We start from the raw sequence: 15,861 nt of genomic DNA on the forward strand, positions 1-15,861 counted from the left end.
CTTTCCTCCGTACTACCCTTTCATCCGTACTACCCTTTCCCCCGTACTACCCTTTCCTCCGTACTACCCTTTCCCCCGTACTACCCTTTCCCCCGTACTACCCTTTCCTCCGTACTACCCTTTCCCCGTACTACCCTTTCCCCGTACTACCCTTTCCTCCGTACTACCCTTTCCCCGTACTACCCTTTCCCCGTACTACCCTTTCCTCCGTACTACCCTTTCCTCCGTACTACCCTTTCCCCCGTACTACCCTTTCCTCCGTACTACCCTTTCCCCGTACTACCCTTTCCTCCGTACTACCCGTTCCCCCGTACTACCCTTTCCCCGTACTACCCCCGTACTACCCTTTTCCCCTACTACTTGGAGCATCCCTCTCCTTACCTCCTGTCCTGGTCTAGCATTCCCACGGGCGCCCCCATTCTGACAGCATATTAGCCCGTCGCCTGATTAAAATGATTGCTTTTACAAGTTTGCTGTTGCAATACTATCTGCTCCCAGGTTATTAGGAGGCGATAGATTACAGTATTGACACACACACACACACACACACACACAGAGAGAGAGAGCTACACTGAAGGGGGTAGAAACAGAAAGAAATAGGTAGCGAGGGAAAGAGAGAGAAAAGGGGGTAGCGTGGAGTTTCATTTCCCTTATCGTAGTGATGACCACAGGAGGGAAGAGCTGGAGGATACATTCATTAACAGATTGCGATCGGAATGTGAGGGCCTTCACAATGTGAAGGGGAATCAATAGTCAGTCGAATGGAGGGTCTGATCAAACAGAGACAGGTGCAGGGCCCAGGACAGGCCCACCCCACCCGGGTGGCCAGGGGGTCTGTGAACCACAGACAGGACCAGCACAATACAGACACTAACCAAAACTGCTAGGAGGCGCATACTAATATAATTGTAGGAGTAAGCCATGAGTGCCTTAGTGAAGGTGCCTGTGCTACTATACATCAAAATGCTTTTTAAATCATTTTTAAAGCTCTGACGAAGGCCTTCAGGCCGATACGTAAAGCTAAATAAAGAGCAGTGTGCCGGTTTTTGAATTTTTCTCATCTTATTCAATTGTTACCATTCACCTGCAACAAAGATAGCTCAGATGAGTGAGTGCCTTTTGAAATTTAAATCCTTTGCTGTGAAATGTCCCTGTCAGCACTGGAAAAGCCGTACCTTGCCATTAGCGAGATAATCTGGACTGGCCGCAAGGAAATTGTCATGCAAGTGTAGACAAGGTACAGCCTGATTTCTGCGTCAGGTTGGCATGCAATCACAGCCTAGGCTTTGTGCACCCTTTTAATGCCAAGGAGCACTCAACCGGAACACCTTGCCCTCAATGTGACAGCACATAGAAAGCACTTGTTCTAGATTTGTACAAGAGAATGCAAAATCCCTCTGTTATACCAGACACCTCTCAGCAATATGCACACACTGAACACAGCAGCCTGCAATTACGTTTGACGCTAAAAGTCCTTGAATTGAATTCGGTGTTGTGAGATGGAGAGGAGGGGTTTTCCCCCTGCTCGGTCTCTCTTCAGGGCCTAAATTATGGCTCCAAATGGGATCTTGTGTCGTTGACTTGCCGTTTTCCACTCAATTTAATCGAGTAATGAAGTGACTTCCAGACTCCATAGGTCACACAGCGCTCTGGCCGCCATGCTGTGAAGGCAGCCCGGTTAAGTGCTGTCGGAGTGGGTGATTTCCTCTAATGAAATATCAATATTTACATCTTAATTTCCACACCACTGCCTTGGTGGGGTTTGAGGAAACACGGCACAATATTGACCAAAACTTAGAGACCTGTCTGTGTAGTTGAAGGCCCTTTTCCACAAGGCTACCCTTAGGTAAGTAGACTCAAATAGCAGAGGGCAAGAAAAACATCTCTGAAATCTCTGTTGTTCATTTTGAATAAGCATGCTTTCACATACGGTATTGTGATGTTAGGGGACGATTGTGTTTTAAAGGCATCTACATTATCAATTTGAAAATGACATTACATGACAGTATATTTATTTGATCCAGTAAACACAATGGAACTTCAACATACTGTAGGTTACAGTGAATCATCTCTACTGTATCACAGTTTAACCACAATATACCTCCTCGTTACATGTGGACAAGCAGTCCTCAGGAGAAATGTCATGTTGACATAGCATACTACTGTGGTCCATACTACCACACAATCACAGTCATGCGGGGGGGGTATCTCGGTCCCTGCGATTTCAGAGGGTGACAGACAGACATGTGGTGGCTGTGGACAGGGAACCTGCTCTCTTCCTCGCCTCTTAACCAGACACTGAAGACCATGACTGGGTTCAACAGTAGACTAATTCACTTCATGCTTCAGCTGGTTCTCTCAAGGATCCCTGTCCCTAGCTAGGCACAGTATAAAATTACACCAGTTTTGTTTGTGTTTACAATAAATGTAGCCACTTGAAATGGGTTCGAAAACATTGACAAGCTTGGCTGGTCTCTCTGGTTGATAAAGGCAATTCTTGAATAAGATTTCACTGCAATAGTTTGTATAAGACACATATGAAAGTTATAACACAGGAATAAATGTTCTTTGACAGATGATTTCCCTCAGCTTTTCCTGCTCTGCTCCCTGACTTACCTATACTAGATTTAAATACAACAATATCCCTGTCCAAACAGCCATGTTACAGTCTCTTACCTCTGTCCTCTAAGGTGAGAATCCTATAGATGCACACATGTAGAAATATATTTAAGTTCATCTTCGGATTCTTAGCTTGTTATTCTGGATACAACTGTAAAAAGCCAATTGGGGAGAGCCAAAATCCCCATCCTCCTTATCTCCGACAGACCCCTTTACCGAGGGAGGGGGGTGAGATGGTGGCAGACCAGGCAGGCCTCTGGGTCCACCCCTCGTCAGTTTAATCAGGGTGCCATTTCATCTGCCAGAGCAGAGGATGGCCCAAAATGAAATGCTGGAGATTTCTGTTGAGCGGGAGTTCATATTCTATTAATTTATTATTGTTTCCCTCTCCCCGAGGGCCATTAGCACGGGTCATAAAAAGAGAAGTAATTACGAGGCATGGTGGCCCCCTCCAGCTGCAGCCCCCTCGTATTTCATCCTCAATCAGACTACTGAACAGACAGAGAGAGCGAGAGAGAGGTATAGAGAGAGAGAGATGAAGCAAGGGAGGGAGACGGAAAGAGAGAGTGAAAGGGGTGGAGGGAATGAAAGAGAGAGATAGGGAGAAGATAAAGAGGAAGTGAGAGATACGGAGAAGAGAGAGGAAGAGAAACACAGAGAGATATACAGAGATACAGAGAGAGAGAGAGAGAGAGAGAGAGAGAGAGAGAGAGAGAGAGAGAGAGAGAGAGAGAGAGAGAGAGAGAGAGAGAGAGAGAGAGAGAGAGAGAGAGAGAGAGAGAGAGAGAGAGAGAAAGCGATAGGGGGGAAAGAGAGTCATTCTCGCTAGACAGGGGCTGCTACACTATATACAGTTGAAGTCGGAAGTTTACATACACCTTAGACAAGTACATTTAAACTCAGTTTTTCACAATTCCTGACATTTAATCCGAGTAAAAATTCCCTGTCTTAGGTCAGTTAGGATCACCACTTTATATTAAGAATGTGAAATGTCAGAATAATAGTAGAGAGAATGATTTATTTCAGCTTTTATTTCTTTCATTGCATTCCCATTGGGTCATAAGTTTACATACACTCAAATAGTATTTGGTAGCATTGCCTTTAAATTGTTTAACTTGGGTCAAACAGTTTGGGTAGCCTTCCACAAGCTTCCCACAATAAGTTGGGTGAATTTTGGCCCATTCCTCCTGACAGAGCTGGTGTAACTGAGTCAGGTTTGTAGGCCTCCTTGCCTCCACGCTTTTTCAGTTCTGCCCACAAATTTTCTATAGGATTGAGGTCAGGGCTTTGTGATGGCCACTCCAATACCTTGACTTTGTTGTCCTTAAGCCATTTGCCACAACTTTGGAAGTATGCTTGGAGTCATTGTCCATTTGGAAGACCCATTTGCAACCAAGCTTTAACTTCCTGACTGGTGTCTTGAGATGTTGCTTCAATAAATCCATATCATTTTCCATCCTCATGATGCCATTTATTTTGTGAAGTGCACCAGTCCCTCCTGGAGCAAAGCACCCCCACAACATGATGCTACCACCACCATACTTCACGGTTGGGATGGTGTCTTCGGCTTGCAAGCTTGCCCCCTTTTTCCTCCAAACATAACGATGGTCATTATGGCCAAACAGTTCTATTTTTGTTTCATCAGACCAGAGGACATTTCTCCAAAAAGTATGATCTTTGTCCCCATGTGCAGTTGCAAACCACAGTCTGGCTTTTTTTATGGTGGTTGTGGAGCAGTGGCTTCTTCCTTGCTGAGTGGCCTTTCAGGTTATCTCGATACAGGACTGATTTTCCTCTGGATATAGATCCTTTTGTACCTGTTTCCTCCAGCATCTTTACAGGATCCTTTTCCGTTGTTCCGGGATTGATTTGGACTTTTCGCACCAAAGTACGTTCATCTCTAGGAGACAGAATTTTCCAAGCCGTTTAAAGGCACAGTCAACTTAGTGTATGTAAACCTCTGACCCACTGGAATTGAGAATTATGTGAATTATAAGTGAAATAATCTGTCTGTAAACAATTGTTGGAAAAATTACTTAGATGTCCTAACTGACTTGCTAAAACTATAGTTTGTTAACAAGAAATTTGTGGAGTGGTTGAAAAACGAGTTTTAATGTCTCCAACCTAAGTGTATGTTAACTTCCGACTTCAACTGTATATGACGGTATGTGGACACCACTTCAAATTAGTGGATTTGGCTATTTCTGCCACACCTGTTGCTGACAGGTGTATAAAATCGAGCACACAGCCATGCAATATCCATAAATAAACATTGGCAGTAGAATGGCCTTACTGAAGAGCTCGGTGACTTTCAACGTGGCACCGTCATAGGAGCAACAACGGCTCAACCGTGAGTGCTGAAGCGCTTAGGCCGTAAAGAACGTCTGTCCGCAGTTGCACCACTCCCTACGGAGTTCCAAACTGCCTCTGGAAGCATCGTCAGCACAATAACTGTTCGTCAGGGGCTTCATGAAATGGGTTTCCATGGCCGAGCAGCCGCACACAAGCCTAAGATCACCATGCACAATGCCAAAAGTCGGCTGGAGTGGTGTAAAGCTCGCCACCATTGGTCTCTGGAGCCGTGTAAAAGTGTTCTCTGTGGTGATGAATCACGCTTCACACAGACAAATCTGGGTTTGGCAGATGCCAGGAGAACACTACCTGCCCCAATGCATAGTGCCAACTGTAAAGTTTGGTGGAGGAGGAATTATGGTCTGGGGCTGTTTTTCATGAGTTGGGCTAGGCCCCTCAGTGAAGGGAAATCTTAACTCTACAGCATACAATGACATTCTAGACAATTCTTTGCTTCCATCTTTGTGGCAACAGTTTGGGGAAGGTCCTTTTCTGTTTCAACATACCAATGCCCCCGTGCACAAAGCAAGGTCCATACAGAAATGGTTTGTCGAGATTGGTGTGGAAGAACTTGACTGGCCTACACAGAGCCCTGACCTCAACCCTATCAAACAACTTTGGGATGAATTGGAACGCCGACTGCAAGCCAGGCGCTCCCAACAGCAGTGCCCGACGTCACTAATGCGCTTGTGGCTGAATAGAAGCAAGTCCCAGCAGCAATGTTCCAACCTCTAGTGGAAAGTATTCCCAGAAGAGGCTGTTATAGCAGCAAAGGGGAGACCAACTCCACATTAATGCCCATGATTTTGGAATGAGATGCTCGACTTTCAGGTGTCCACATACTTTTGGTCATGTAATTTTGTCCAACGGCATTCTCACTTCAGCCAGTCAAGTGCCTGCCATCTACTTTGAGCAATACTGCCCTTAAAAGAGCCCCAGAGGTTCAGCTCATCTTATTCAGCTCTGTACTAAACTGACTGCTCATCCACCGAAATCAAAGCTTTTATTTCAAAAACATTTATCTTTTAAAACATCCCCAAATCTACTACTTTTATTTTTTTTAACCACATTTAGTGTTTATTGCAAGAAGCTGTAATGTGTATGATATGTGCTCCTGATCAGTTATACAGTAACTGTTTTAACGTTGATTAAATACATCTGTTTGATACAAACAGACTGGAGCAGATGCAAAGCTGTCTGGTCATTTTGGTTGGAATGTGTGTGTGCAAGCTTGTGTGTGTGTGTGTGTGTGCCAGTGTGTGTGCCCGTGTGGTTTGTGCCTGGCCATGTGTGTGTGTGTGTGTGAGTAAGCTGCAGCTGCCGGCCATGATTCTTCCTGAATTTACATGAAAGCGTCAGGAGGACCCAATCAATAGCTTCTTGGTAATACATTGCTGTGCTTTGACATAAATCTTTTGACCTGAACCTCAGCCACACGTACAGCACACAGCTCAAGTCAGGCCGCCACAAGCCTTTACTTGTAACATGTTACATAACACATTACCCAAACTACCCTGTCATAAACGCTTTTACAGATACAATTCAGTACACCTTCAATTTCAGTGGTAGATCCATTTCAGTACATCTTGAATTTCAACAGTGGGAAATCTATTATTTTAGATTGGTTGTGAATCATTTTTAGATACTACTGCATTGTTAGATACTACTGCACCATTGGAGCTAGGTACACAAGCATTTTGCTATACCCGCAATAACACCTGCTAAATATGTGTATGTGACCAATACAATTTGATTTGATTTGATAGTCACATATAGCTGGATGATAGATAATTAATAGATTTCCTGTTTTGTGACTAAATGGTTCAGTAATCCACTTTTCAGGAGTGCCAGCTATCTCTACTTTTAAAATGAACACCATACCATTGTCCAATTATAAGTAGCTGGGAATGGGTGATTTGACCAGCAGCCTGTGAAAGTTATGAGGTTGTATAACGTTAAATACAGTAATCCCCTTGTCTTAATCTGCACCCCCCCCCGACCCTGTGACCCCGGCTCGGGAGTATTTAGCCGTCTCAAGAGTCCCACAGCCCTCGTTTGGTGTTATATATATCTCTGTTTAGCCCAAAGACCAGGAGGATTCTGACTTTAATCATTCACATAATTACACATCATTTATCTCTGCTGCCAACCAGCAACACGCCTTAATGAGGGAGGGACAGCTAATGCCTAGTTGACAATGTCTAAAGGCAAATCATCAGCTCTCTGAAAGACTTCCTCACTGCAAATTAGTAATACTGTCCCAGTCTCACTGCCTGCCTCTCTCCCTACCTGCCTCTCTCTATCCCTGCCTCTCTCTCTCTCCCTCCCTGCCGCTCTCTCTCTCTCCCTCCCTGCCTTGCTCTCTCCCTCCCTGCCTCACGCACTCTCACCCTCCCTGCCTGCCTCTCTCCCTACCCGTGTCTCCCTCTCTCTCCATCCCTGCCTTTCTCTCTCTCCCTGCCTGCCTCTCTCCCTCCTTGCCTCTCTCCCTACCTATGTCTCTCTATCCCTGCCTCTCTCTCCCTCCCTGCCTTTCTCTCTCTCTCTCTCCCTCCCTGCCTCCCTCCCTGCCGGTGTCTCGCTATCCCTACCTCTCTCTACCTCCCTGCCTCTCTCTCCCTCCCTGCCTCTCTCTCTCTCAGTCTCCCTCCTGGTCTTCATCCCTGCCTGGCCATCTGATACTCCCCCCATCTCAATCTCCCAGAAACCCACTCTGCCTGCCTGTCTGCCTCCCTGGGTTCAGCATCCACCTGATTGCTCAATCTATCTTTATCTGGTGTGTTGAAGTCTACGTCAGAGGGTAAAGTGAATATACTAAGAGCTGTCTGTTGGTGTCTATATTTAATAAAGTACACTGATGAGGTGCTGATGTATTGCCCGGCAGTATTCGAACTCTATTACAAGGATATTAAGCAGCTTGAGTGGGATCAGCCCGACAACACAGTAAGTAGATTTCACAATTTAATGACAAAAAGAAAACAGGAACCCGAAGGGGGCTGTGGGAAGGAGGGGGGTGTAGGGAGCTGACACAGATACGACAACATACAAGAGGCGTGATCTCTCCTAAACATCACCGCCTTGTTCCCCGCTAACAACTAAACATAAGCTTCATGACCAACGTAGTCTGTACACTGAGCTAACAGGCTGCAATTAAATCAAGTAGATCACTAATAAATAACAACAAGAACCAGGACAATTCATTAGGTTGTTTGGGTCGAACTGCAATGCTAGAATTTGCTATTTTAAAAACGAAAATCAGCCATTCTGGGTTTTATCAATTTGGAGAAAAAAAATATATTGTACCATGAAATGTCTTATAAAACATACTAGGATATGTAGTGTGTTTCACCTATTTAAATACACTATCAATCATAGCAGAGCAGGTTTAGGTCTGTGGACTAGAAACAAACAGCAGGAGGAGAACATCCAGCACTCAGTGAACCCACAGAATCATGCCACAGAATTCCCGTCAGAAAACATTCCGACCCTGGAAGCAGAATGGGAGGTCTGACAGCAGGTGACAAACGTCTGCTCCTCTAACAATGAGACCCTCTTATAAAAGCGGCAGGCATGGCAGATTCCACATTGGGGCACGTGACATTCACACTGTGCCTGGGTTAAGTGCTGAGGGGGTAGTTTTGGAGGGGTTGGGGGTTCAGCAGCGCACCCGCCCTCTGTGACCATCACCACTCTAATGAAGGGGAACACACAGGTTATAGCCATGTGGAGACTGGCGGTATACTGAGTTCAATCCCAAACCGCGTGGACAGTGAAATGCAGCTGGGGTGGGTGGCTGGGGGGGGCAGTGGGCAGCTATGTGTGTCAAAGTTTGTTAGCACCTTACGAGCAACAAGCCATCTGTCATCGTCCCCCTAACACTGACCTTAATGACCGGGCCCCAGCCCCAGTCCCAGTTAGCCCACGGCCATATTAGTCTCCTCCCTCTGCTGCTGGCTCTATCTGGAGCAGAGAGAGATGCTGGTATTCAAAGCTTCATAATGATTACTAATTAATCAAAAGTAAAGGCTGTCATTAGAGAACCTTATCCTCAGAGATGATAATAGCAAACTGGGCCAGGGAACAGCAAGACCAACTTACTTCCTGATACATAAACTCAATGTACTGACTGTACAGTCTGATTACAGTGTGTGGACTATTGACTAACAATTATTATGTCCATCGAGCTATTGTGTTAGTTAGTCCTGTGGTTGAGATCACAGGAGCCTGGTGAGGGGAGGACGACTCATAATTATGGCTGGAATGGAGTGAATGGAACGCTTTTGTCACCCCTTGATGTGTTTCTCCTGTCTTTGAGCTTGTCTCCACCCCCCTCCAGGTGTCGCCCATCTTACCCATTATCCCCTGTGTATTTATACCTATGTTCTCTGTTTGTCTGTTGCCAGTTCGTTTTGTTTGTGAAACTTACCAGCATTTGTTCCCCTGCTCCTGCCTGTATCTTGCTCCTGTTTTCTAGTCCTTCCCGATTTTGGCCGTTCTGCCTTCCCTGACCCTGAGACTGCCTGCCGTTCTGTACTTTACCCCACCTTACTGGATTGACCCCTGCCTGCCCTGACCCTGAGACTGCCTGCCGTTCTATACTTTACCCCACCTTACTGGATTATTGACCCCTGCCTGCACTGACCCTGAGACTGCCTGCCGTTCTCTACCTTATTGGATTATTGACCCCTGCCTTCCCTGACCCTGAGACTGCCTGCCGTTCTGTACCTTACTGGATTATTGACCCCTGCCTGCCCTGACCCTGAGACTGCCTGCCATTCTCTACCTTACTGGATTATTGACCCCTGCCTGCCCTGACCCTGAGACTGCCTGCCGTTCTCTACCTTACTGGAATATTGACCCCTGCCTGCCCTGACCCTGAGACTGCCTGCCGTTCTCTACCTTACTGGATTATTGACCCCTGCCTGCCCTGACCCTGAGACTGCCTGCCGTTCTTTACCTTACTGGATTATTGACCCCTGACCCTGAGACTGCCTGCTGTTCTCTACCTTACTGGATTATTGACCCCTGACCCTGAGACTGCCTGCCGTTCTGTACTTTACTGGATTATTGACCCCTGCCTGACCCTGAGACTGCCTGCCGTTCTCTACCTTACTGGATTATTGACCCCTGACCCCGAGACTGCCTGCCGTTCTGTACCTTACTGGATTATTGACCCCTGCCTGACCCTGAGACTGCCTGCCGTTCTCTACTTTACTGGATTATTGACCCCTGACCCTGAGACTGCCTGCCGTTCTGTACTTTACTGGATTATTGACCCCTGACCATGAGACTGCCTGCCGTTCTCTACCTTACTGGAATATTGACCCCTGCCTGCCCTGACCCTGAGACTGCCTGCCGTTCTCTACCTTACTGGATTATTGACCCCTGCCTGCCCTGACCCTGAGACTGCCTGCTGTTCTCTACCTTACTGGATTATTGACCCCTGACCCTGAGACTGCCTGCCGTTCTGTACTTTACTGGATTATTGACCCCTGCCTGACCCTGAGACTGCCTGCTGTTCTCTACTTTACTGGATTATTGACCCCTGACCCTGAGACTGCCTGCCGTTCTGTACCTTACTGGATTATTGACCCCTGCCTGACCCTGAGACTGCCTGCCGTTCTGTACCTTACTGGATTATTGACCCCTGCCTGACCCTGAGACTGCCTGCCGTTCTCTACTTTACTGGATTATTGACCCCTGACCCTGAGACTGCCTGCCATTCTCTACCTTACTGGATTATTGACCCCTGCCTGACCCTGAGACTGCCTGCCGTTCTGGACCCCTTGCACCCACTCTGGGTTATTGATCACTGCCTGCCTTTGACTGTCGTTTGCCTGCCCCTGTTTTAGAAATACACTTTTGTTTCTTCGACACTGTCTACATCTGGGTTTTACCTGAAACGTGACAGGTATCAACCATGTCTTTGTGTCTGATACAATTCCATCCATTTCAGCCAATACTATGAGCCTGTCCTCCCCAATTCCGGTGCCACCAGCCGTCTAGGGTTGAGATTCTCAGCTACAGTATAACTGTACAATTATACTATAATGTAGTATGGTAATGTAATGTATTTCTAGCCCATAAATTAGAGGAGAGATAACACACTAAATTGATATGGGATCTTGTGAGAGAATGATACCGTTTACGGAAGCTAATAGTACCGCTTTGCTGTTCCTTAATCATCCTCCAATTAGACTCGGTTAGATCTACTCCATGTCAAATTACAGCACTTTTAAAACACTTTTTCAAATGTTAGCCAAGAAAAGGGGCAATGAAAAATATATTGGGAGAACTTAAGTGCCAATTTTCTTGACGTATAAATTGTTACCTTTGGAATCTGGTCATTGCCCATCTGTCAATGTCCTAATCAATGTGGCCCACTTCATAATGAACTGTTAATCTTTTTCATTCCATTGCCAAAGGCCAAAAAAATCTATCAGAATGCAATCAGCAGTTTTCTCCCTCTCTTTTCCTCATAGAGAGCGTGGATGGGGGGAGAAATATGGTCCTCTGTGCTCTGTGGCTGTGCTAGACTGCCCTGGGGTGCCATTGGTGCATAGAGTATTAGTGCATGGAGTCTGGGTCAGCCAGTGAACCATCTCTGATCAGGTTCAGCCATGTACAACTCAATTATGCAGCCATTTCATGGCTGGTGTAGAGGGAAAGACCTAATACAGAGCTCACCACAGGGAGAACAGGGGAGCTTTGGAGTTAGTTTCAGTCTCCCTTTTCATTCTAATTTGACCATTTTGGGGAAGGTAAAGAATCATAAAGGTTGAAAATGAGATTATAGTCCTGACACTGTGTTATCATTTTTAGAAGTTAAAAATAGAATTTAGACTCTGTAATTGAAATGTATAACCCCAAGTCGCTGTTGTTTATGTTTATCTGACTCCTATGAGTAGTCATGTAAATATAAACAATAGGTAAGAGATGCAAATGTTTGTGTGTGGGTATACAGGCAGATCAGAATGCTAATTCATCCTGCTGCAGCTTGTAAAGTACAACAGTAACACTATGCAAAGCCAAGCGTTTCCACACATTTACAAATGTCAGACAGTCTGGCTTCCGGTTGGATTTTGGGTTAAACCATCATTATGGAGTGATGAGCATTCTCAGGCCTTCCATGGCAAATCCAATTAAGATTAGTCAACTATCCACTGTACAATGCAGGTTATGATAATCGGATTAACGCAGCACTTAAAAGCTTTGCCATACAGAGCATTCCAGTTAGCACGCCATATTTACTGTCCTGTATGTCAACACAGGAAGACAAAGGCCCTGACAACATGACAGTTTAATAGCCTATCGGTAATCAAACCGATTCAACTCTCATATACTTTTAAAGTTATTCAATCATTTGAAGAGAATTCTATAATATTCTCTGTATAATACTACAATCCTGCACATTGCCAGAGGTGAACAGTGGTGTTTTCTCTGTATATTATGGCCAGAGGTAGTGTACCTGGCTGGCTTGTTTTGGCAAGGTAAATGGGATGGGACTGTGTTATTGGGTCAGTCTGATCCAGTCCTGGGTAAGCTCCTTGGTTAAACTCTCCCTCTGCTGACAATGGGCTGTACAGAACAGTCTGGTTGGGAAAGTCCTAATCTCTAGATCTGTAGCTGACAACTCCACTTCTTCTCTTCTAAGATATACCGACCACCTGTCTGTCCAGGTACAGTTGTCACACCTACATGTCCTGCACACAACCAGGAGAGGCCCAGCTGAAACTAGAGCAGGCGTTCTGCAGCTGATGTCAGCGCAGACACGTCTACTATGCTGATGAGAAGACGAGGGTACAGAGAGACTATACAACAGAGGCTGGACTGAGGGACACAGTCTTTCAGTGGGTTACCTCTATGCCCAGTGTGCTATAATGTTCTAGAGTTATCAGGGTCAACCTCAAGATCAGACAGACTCTGCGTTGGTTACTAAAAGAGTCCCTAAACAATATGTTGACTGTCAGAATCAGGAGAAAACTCTAGAAGGGAGCAGAATGTCTGCTGACATAGAATGTGGTATTCTTAATTTAACAGCATCTCATTACCTAACACCTCGTCTATCACGATGTCTATGGAGCAGAGAAGAAACATGATTATGCCTATCAATAATTCAATTGAAGTGTGTGTGTGTGTGTGTGTGTGTGTGTGTGTGTGTGTGTGTGTGTGAGTGAGTGAGTGAGTGTGTGAGTGAGTGAGTGAGTGAGTGAGCTGTCTTGTTTCAGAGGGAGGGTCCTGTGCTCTGCTCTAAATCTCCCTGTGGTTATGGCATATATTGACACCGGGGCTGTAGTCCCTCCCCATTCAGAGTAGGGATTTTAGCTGGACTCGATTGATTTGATTATTTTAAAGCTGTCTCCATTTTGCCCCTAGGTCCATGTGAGCTGCTGACTTTAATTATATGTGTTTGCATTTGTGCGCGTGCATGTGAGTGTGTGTGTGTGTGTGTGTGTGTGTGTGTGTGTGTGTGTGTGTGTGTGTGTGTGTGTGTGTGTGTGTGTGTGTGTGTGTGTGTGTGTGTGTGTGTGTGTGTGAGTGTGTGTGTGCATGCGCACCCATCGGAAGCAAAGGCAGGGAAATGGATGATGGGATAGAGGGTTCATTAGGGTGACTTGGTGTTGAACTACTCTAAATGGAACTAACAAGGACTAATCATGATGTCAGATTGTACCAGTTGAAATGAATGGCTGGTTCTGTATCTAAACCTCTATCACGTCTTGTTGTTTTAACTACACAGTATTTTACAGCTGATCATGAGTGAATGGTGTTCTACATCTTTCTATGGTGCTCAACTAGTGCAGTGGGCTGTAGATGGGTGGGCGTACCTGGGATATGCTTTGCCCAGCCAATGATGACCACCAGCTCCCGATCAGCCAGGTCACACAGCGTGGTGAGGGCCTTGATGTCACTCTCAGGCATGGTGGGGTCAGGCATGGCGTAGATCTTCTCTGGCTCGGCCACCAGCAGGTGGGACACTATCTTTGTGACTGACGAGGAAGCAGAGATGGTCAAAACAACAGTCAAAAGTCACATTACTGTGATGCAAATACAGGTACTCTCAGATACAAACGTACATGCTAGGATATACAATCATTCACTCTCTCTTTCTCCCTCTAACAAGTAAACGAATGAATGGTTTAATATGGTTGATAATAAAAATTCTCCTCACATTACTCAACATTATGTGAGAGGATATTCCTAGGACTGCTATCCCTGAGAAGCCAGTCACTGTTTAATATCGGTCATCTGCTCTGAGATTTGTCATAACTCAGCTGTTACTAGAACAATGCCTGTCTGGCCTAATATATATTCTCTAGAATTGCTCTCCTATGGAAATACATCTATCCAGACAACAGGAGAATCTGGTGTGAATAAAATGCATCTGTCTTTAACTGAACCTGGTCTGAGGGAACGCTGCGGGAAGGAGGATGGGTAGTGAGGTAACAGAGCACTACTCACGGGGTTTTTTGGCAGGAGGGGGGAGTGTGAGGCCCAGGTACGTTGTGTTCTCTGCATCCATCCTCCTCTTGTACTTCTGTCTTCCCCCTCGCACACGGTCCAGACGCACACCTGACACATGACAAGATGCAATGAGACCTTTGAGTAGGAAATGCAATTTCACCATTCTGACAAATAAAATGAATGAATCAATTCTACAACATAGGAATGTTATCAATAAAAATAACAATTTAACACAGTTTTAAGTAGTTCCGCAATTAGTACATTGTTATTGGTAGAGAGTTACACAACACACATTTAAGTCTAATTCCCCAATCACACACTCATATTCACTCATCAGATTCCGAAATGATCAAAAACCAATACTAAACTATTCCTCTTGTTATATGAGTGGGCATTACGTCTGAATGCCTGACCAAGCTGAGGTGTGTGTGTCTGCCCAGAGGAATGGCTCTGTTCTGTTGTCTGCATGGTGAGAGAGAGTAAAGGGAGTGCCAGTGTGTCAGAGGGACTGCCGGCTGGCTCTGCGTTCCCATATGCGGTCCATGCCTGGCTGGTCTACTGTGACACTGCCGAGCCTGACGGAGCTCTAAACATATGAATATTTAATGCAGGGTCAATGATCTCACAGACTGGTCCTCTAATTATTTCGTTTTTTTGGGTGAGGTGGACGGCATACTAATGAACAACAAGGCAGGTACCGGTGAGCTCAGTGTCTAGAGGCCTCTGTGTCCAGCCATGTAGCTCCTGCATGAGGAATGAACACACAACCACATCCACACACTGTCTGGTGTACAGTCTTATAGAATTATGACACAGATAGATAGAGGTTAGCTTTCCAATAAAGGCTCCTTCTTTCACCCCTCTTTCACGGGACAGGAGTGAGGCCTTATCACTCTCTGCCACTCACAGGGGACCCGCACTGATACTGTAAATGTCACCAGCCTCATCGTAACATAAGTTATTTATTATTTCATTATTTGATAAGAGTGTTTCCATTTGGATTGTCTATTCTATTATTTTTCAACGGAGTAAAAATATTTCATCTGCAGTGTTCCATTTATGTGATACAGGATGGTGTTTGGTGATTTCATTTAATCGTATGCAAAACATTTATGTGATACAGGATGGTGTTTGGTGATTTCATTTAATCGTATGCAAAACATTTATGTGATACAGGATGGTGTTTGGTGATTTCATTTAATCGTATGCAAAACATTTATGTGATACAGGATGGTGTTTGGTGATTTCATTTAATCGTATGCAAAACATTTATGTTTCACGTGCATCATCCTGTTGGGGCTGCACAGGGACACCGTCCTGCACAGGGACACGGTCCTGCACACTGCTGAATGTGCCTGATGGATCTTTACCCTGTATAGCAAATGTCTATCTATTTCCCCATTATGTATAACCTAAACACCCCGA

At 45.4% G+C, this 15,861-nt stretch overlaps 1 protein-coding gene across 6 annotated transcripts in view; it reads right to left on the reverse strand.

Moving 5' to 3' along the window:
• esrrb (estrogen-related receptor beta) overlaps positions 1-15,861 on the reverse strand; it is a 66,884-nt gene that overhangs the window by 14,784 nt on the left and 36,239 nt on the right. For all 6 annotated transcript variants that reach the window (XM_035742851.2, XM_035742849.2, XM_035742852.2 and 3 more), the window contains 2 exons: positions 14,434-14,544; positions 13,800-13,961 (listed from right to left, as the gene is read on the reverse strand). In XM_035742851.2, coding sequence (XP_035598744.1) covers positions 13,800-13,961; positions 14,434-14,544 — 273 coding nt within the window. The remainder of the gene's footprint in view (positions 1-13,799; positions 13,962-14,433; positions 14,545-15,861) is intronic.

Source organism: Oncorhynchus keta, chromosome 29 (genome assembly GCF_023373465.1).
Source record: "Oncorhynchus keta strain PuntledgeMale-10-30-2019 chromosome 29, Oket_V2, whole genome shotgun sequence".
Classification (NCBI taxonomy): Eukaryota; Metazoa; Chordata; class Actinopteri; order Salmoniformes; family Salmonidae; genus Oncorhynchus; species Oncorhynchus keta.